This window comes from Sminthopsis crassicaudata, chromosome 4, assembly GCF_048593235.1.
Source record: "Sminthopsis crassicaudata isolate SCR6 chromosome 4, ASM4859323v1, whole genome shotgun sequence".
Classification (NCBI taxonomy): domain Eukaryota; kingdom Metazoa; phylum Chordata; class Mammalia; order Dasyuromorphia; family Dasyuridae; genus Sminthopsis; species Sminthopsis crassicaudata.
The window spans coordinates 354,678,877-354,684,955 of NC_133620.1; the positions used below are offsets into that span (position 1 = coordinate 354,678,877).

At 44.5% G+C, this 6,079-nt stretch overlaps 1 protein-coding gene across 1 annotated transcript in view; it reads right to left on the reverse strand.

Moving 5' to 3' along the window:
* MEOX1 (mesenchyme homeobox 1) overlaps positions 1-1,286 on the reverse strand; it is a 29,662-nt gene extending 28,376 nt beyond the window's left edge. Inside the window, exon 1 of the mRNA XM_074261717.1 lies at positions 377-1,286. Within this exon, the coding sequence (XP_074117818.1) occupies positions 377-833 (457 nt within the window). The 5' untranslated portion in view covers positions 834-1,286. The remainder of the gene's footprint in view (positions 1-376) is intronic.
* Positions 1,287-6,079: the final 4,793 nt, after the last annotated feature.

The window sequence follows — 6,079 nt, forward strand, 5'->3', positions numbered from 1 at the left end:
CTGGAGGAGCAATTCCAGTCTCATTTTTTTCCCCCCTTAGCTTCACCTCCACTTGGCTGTCTATCCCTTCCCTTGGGTCAAGAGACTATTTGGCAGGATTTAGACCCTAGAAATTGCCTTTCCTTCTCTTCTCAGCAAACTCTTTCCTTGTCACGGTGTTTCCATATGGTGTAGAATTCTACAGTAGTAGTTCTTCAAACTAGACACAGTTTTAAGGGACCATCCCACCCAGCCCTCTGCCTTGGAGTAATTATTCTGATTTTATAGACTGGGGAACTAGGCCCAGAGAGGCTGAACACTTTGCCTAAAGTCACACAGTTTCTAAGTTTCCAGCTGCCCCAGTGCTGGTCCCTCCCATCTCCCCCACGGCACTTACCTGAGGTCTCCTTTTTCCTTTTTGCGGATTTTTTCTCAGTCTCACTGGCAGTGGTCCCAGGGACCCCATAGTCCTCCCCTAGGCTCCCTACATGAGCATCCATGAGGCCAGGGCTGCTCTCACCCACCTCCCCGGAACTCAAGGTTGGGCCTGGGGTGAGCCTCCTCCGTGCCTCAGAGCCAGGGAAGTGCCAGTCAGGGGGCTGTGGAAAGGCAGGGTGCTGATCAGCCAGGAGCCTCTCCTCCCGGGGCAGGCTATGGGGTGCAGCAGCCAAGCAAGAGGCAGAGAAGTCAGGGTACGTCGGGAAGTCTGGTTTCTGGTGGAAGGAGAATGGAGCAGGAGGGTAGTGGGGCAGTGCCATGGGCCCGCTGACCTCGGAATGGGGGCTCCGCAGGCAGCCCCACAGAGGGGCTGGAGAATGGGGGCCCCTCATACAGCTGTTGGCTGCTGAATCCATCTGCGTCTCCGGCTGCTGTGCTGTGCTCAGTCCTCCCACGAGTTCAGTTTTTACCCTTTTTAATTCAGATTTTTTTTTAAAAAAAGGAAACCACAAAAAAAAAAAAAATACAAACCACCTAAGACAACAGAACACCCACCCAGACAACCCCCAAACAAACAAATCTCTCCCTTTACTTACAAAAAAAATAAAAATCAAATATATCTCCACTTCTTTCTCTTTCCACCTATATAAAACTTCAGCTCCTAACTTCCCACCTTCTAAAGAGTCAGCCTGTTTATTTTGGTTCTATTGTAAATGTATTTGTTGGGAAGCGGTGGATGTCAATGAACATTTTCACTGTCCTGGCTCAGACCCACCAGCTGGGTAGGAGTCGTGAGCAGCCCAGCCCAAATGCACTTCCCAAGGCCCTGAGACTCCTGTGAGAGGCTGGACAGGGGGGGCTGGGGAGACACTTTTTAAATGCTGTGGTGGGGAGAGAATGACAAGTTTCTGAAGTGAAATGTGAGAGAGGGGAAGGAGGGGTTAACCTGCACACATTAGATCCTCCAACCAAAGCAAAGCAGTCAGCTATTAATCATCAGAAACCTTATATGCACATCTAATGGGATTTGCAGATGGAGACTTTTTAAAGAAACATTGTATGTATTTTTTTTTTAAACGGGAGAGAGCAGCACACACACAGAAAGTCTTTCATGTTTCCCTGTAACACTATTAAGTTATTTTTATTGCACTGTTAACAAAATTCCCCGAGTCTTGGATTTGGAAAAAGCCTTAAACCAGATCCAGAATCCATCGGATGCCAAATTCCAGGGAATAAGAAGCAAGAGACAAGCTTGCTGACTGCATTTGATTTAAAGACCGCTCTCATCGAGACTTCAAAACTCAGAATTATTTCGAAGACTTTTGCCCCACTCTTGGTAGAAGACCATGGTTTAATCTAGTTATATAAAGACAGAGTTGTTGAAAGCCATTCTGCTCTTCCCAGAAACTTGACCCAAGAATTGATACCTTCCTTCCTATCAATATATAGACTGTCATTCTCACCGATTTGCTTTATAGGTAGCAGAACTGGTTCTTCCTCAACTAATAGGAGAAGAGATTCCCTGAGCTCTAATGGAAGGTGTCCTCTGCCTCCATATTGCTTTCCTTTTCCACCTCCCCCATCTTTTGGTTCCCTCAGACTTGCCTTTTTCATGGTCAATGCTTTTTACCGTCTGTGATGGAAAAGGGGGTGGGGGAAGACCTGACTTCTCCAAAGCAGTTATCTTTGGCAAAGGGATTATAAATTGTGCCCAGACTATTGCTTATAATATTAATATGAACTCCAGTATTCTAGCCAGAATATGCTGATGGACTTTCCCAGCCCATCATCTACTCACCTTAGGAATGAATTTCTTGGACTAGCTGGTAATGGAGATCTGAGATCTCCTGGGGAGATATCACTCCCTGAGTGATTTTTCAATCAAGTACATCATTCCGTGTAATCCTCCATGCACTGCAGCACTCCTGAAAAGTTATTGTAATTTCTTAGAGAAATAACACTGAACACATGGGGAGCAGAACTCCTCTGGTACGAATGGGGAGCTGGGCAGCCAGTGCCATCTGGAATGTCTCCATGGGCAGAAGCAGTAGGATCTGGGTGCGGAAAATGTCGACAGCCCCATGTGTGGAGGCTAGGCTTTTAACTTTGTCTCTGCTGTTATCAGGGAGACCCAGGGATCCCCCATGCTGGGAACTACAGAGATCTTAGCTCGGCGGCTTGACAGGAGAGTCAGTGGTAAGGTGGGAGGAGGCTTTCTCATTTGGCAGATATCGGCAGAGTGGGTTGGAAAGTTATACCTTTTAAGACAATATGGAAGCTTGAGTCAGTGATTTAATTAATATGTATTGAACACTTGGTGTGTGCAGGGCACTGAGCAGCATTGAGTAATGAGTGAGCATATTTATGTGGGAGGGGAAGGATGCAGGGTATTATAAGAGTTCCTACTTGTAAAGTTTAGGTAAGAAAAAAGACAGCATTCTTTTTCTCTGGGACTGAATAACTTAGTTGGGAAAGTAGTACAGACCTAAATGAAAAAGGGGATTATCATGTTAATGTGGTGTAAACTGAGTGTTTTAGAACTAAGGGGACCCAGAGTAAACATGAGACCAAAGGCAGGTGCAGCTCCTCATGAAAGGCTTCCTGGAAGGAAATGGCTTTGGAAGGAGATGAGGGGCATAGGTTGGTATCAAATTGATGAAAAAGGGAATTCCAGGATGTGAGAATGACATATGTAATGGTGCAGAAGGGGATGGGAGTCCCCTGTCATGAAAGAGTGCTGGAAAGTAGTATGTGGTGAATTCAAGTGAAACTCAGATTCAAACTCTCAGCATTTCCTTAGTTATATGATCCCAAGCAGGTCATCTAACCTCTGAGTCTCAGTTTCCTTAGCTATAAAATGGGAATAATATCTGTGCTATTTCAAGGTTGTTGTGACTCAGCATCAAATGATGTATTAGTTGACAATTGCCTGGGAAACCCTGTAGTTCTATATTAATGTCAGCTATTATTATTGCTGCATAGGACTTGTGATTTCATTGCTATAGAGCACTCCCAATGAGGAAAATGCCTCTACCAGTTGCAGATCAGCAGCAGTCATTCTTAGAGAGTTGCCTGAGATTAAGTCCCTTGCCCAGGGTCATACTGCCTGCCAGGATGTGTCAAAGGCAGGACCTGAACACTGGTTTTGCTTCTCTATTATTATTATTATTATCCTCTCACTTTTGCCCTATTACCTCTTATCATCATCATTGTTGTTGTTACTGTTAAAATTGAACACACCTAGAAGAAGGCCCTGGAAGCAAGAAAATGCCTAAAGCCTGCTGGGCTATTGCCTATCTGGTAGACCTGACTCCCTCTGCCTATTAGCTTCAATCTCTGGACAGGGGGGTCCTTCCATGAGATAAGTAGCTTCTCCTCGTCGGCTTTTTCTAATATACCTTTTCCTGGTTGGAATAGAGCCACAGGGCTGGATGTCTCCCACCCGAGCACACCTGTCATAAGGGCTGAAAACAAGTCCAGCACTCTAACCATGACCTCCCACTGTCTCTATGGTTCTGAACCGTGGCCTGTAAAAATAAACTACATGATTGTGTTCATTTTAAAGGAAGAAAGAGGGAAGTCCAAGGGAATACTATCAGAATGTGAGCTCTGAAAGGGAGGATAGAATATGGGAGGATAGAAAGGAGATGTTACTGAGCGACACTGGAAAGCTTTTCAGAATCAGGCTTATTGACCCAGGAATGGCTGTGACTGGGTCCTTGACCTGGGCTTGAGTGGCTGATTTACCCAGAGTACCCAACCACTAGGCTGAGCTGTCCAGACTGGCTTGTCCCTCATAAATGCCCTTCTCTGCATTCTCTTTTCCCCTGGAGCTGGGAAGCAGGACTACAGAATGGGATGTGAACAGTGGGATACTGGAGGAGAAGTAGGTGGGTAGAGGGCAGGGTTCTTGTGAGAACTCGCTGGCCCTGCAGCCCCCTGACACCCTCGGCAGCTGCCTGTGTCTGTCAGCCGCCCCTCCAGGGGTGTTGTTTGCCCTCTACATCTTCCTGACAGTTGGCTCTTCTGAAACCAGAAAAAAACAACAATTCCTCCTCCTCACTGAAACCCATTTGTTAGATGCTGCTGGGGACTGGCACCTTTAACCTTCTTAAAGTCAACATTTCTCTTGTCAATATCTTGGTCCGGATAAGAGGCCAAGATGGATGGAAAACAATTGTTTGCAAAAGAAAATCCCTTAGTGAACCAACAAACCGAACTAGAGATTTCCAAGAAAGGAGCTATGGATGCCAAACCCAACGGTTCCCCTTTGTTAGGGCCATGGGGGAAGGGAGACGGGACCATCCTGGCTCATCCTGGTGGAATCACTGTGATAGTGACACAAATGTGAGTTATTAGCAACCAGAGAGCAGAAGATGAGGAATGAATGAAGAAAATGAGAGATGATGAGCATATCGGTCCATAATACCCAAGGAGTTCCCAGGACCTTGATGACATTTTCTCAAAAGTTCTTTGCCAACTTTAAAGCCCTATACTAAAATGAACTAATATTATTGATTATGCACAAGTGATTATCATCATAATTATCCAGCCAGCAATGGCAGGGCTCAGGGTGAGTAAGTGGATTGCAAAACATTGCAAATATGGAACCTAGAAGAAGAAGTGGAATAAAGATGCCAATAAGGGAATGTATGATTGGAAAAGAAAATGAATTGGTCACGTGGAAAAAGTAAAGGATAATCAATAGACAATTTGCTGCTGACTTTGTGATGTTAAGAGAAAGCAAGGGAGGTGTCCAGCACATTGAATACATTCTGTAAAGAAAAATTATGGGAGGGACAGCTAGGTGGTGCAGTGGCTAGATCACCAGTCCTGAAGTCAGGAGAATCTGAATTCAAATCCGACTTCAGACACTTACTACTTACTAGCCGTGTGACCCTGGGCAAATCACAACCCCAGTTACCGCTCAAAAACAAAACAAAACAACAAGAAAAAGAAAAATTATGGGAGGGCATAGTCAAGAGTCACAGAGGATAGACAGGTGTAGATGAGTTATAATCTGCGTCATTGGAGGGAACATCCACATTGATTAGATTCCAAATCCACAGACAAGAATAATATGAGGCAACAAGGAGGCAGAGTGGATAGAACATGGGCTCTGGAGCCACAAGTTCAAGTCTAGTCTCAGACACTTACTAGTATGTGACCCTGGGCAAGTCACTTACTCCTATTTGCCTCAGTTTCCTATTCTATAAAATGAGCTGGAGAAAGAGATGGGGTCACAAAGAAGCATAACTGACATGGCTCAACAACAATAAGGATAACAATCCCTTATACTTTGTACACTGGGTGCTAGCTATGTAACCTGGGACAGGTAGAAATTAAATGATTTGCCCAGGATCATACAGCTATTAATATTGCCACCAACCTTTGAGTAATTCTCAACTCCAGTCCTTTAGTTTCCTTATTCATAAAATGGGAATAATAATAATTCCTACCTCTCAGGATTGTTATGAGGTTCAAATGAAATAATAAGCTTATCATAGTGCCTTGTATATAGTTGGTACTTAATAAATGCTTTCCCTCCCCCCAAGGTTTTTTCCATATTAGTCATGTTGTGAAAGAAAACATGAATCTTTCCCCAAAACCTAAAAAAGAAAAATAAAAGAAGTTTAAAAAAAGGTATGCTTTGATCTGCATT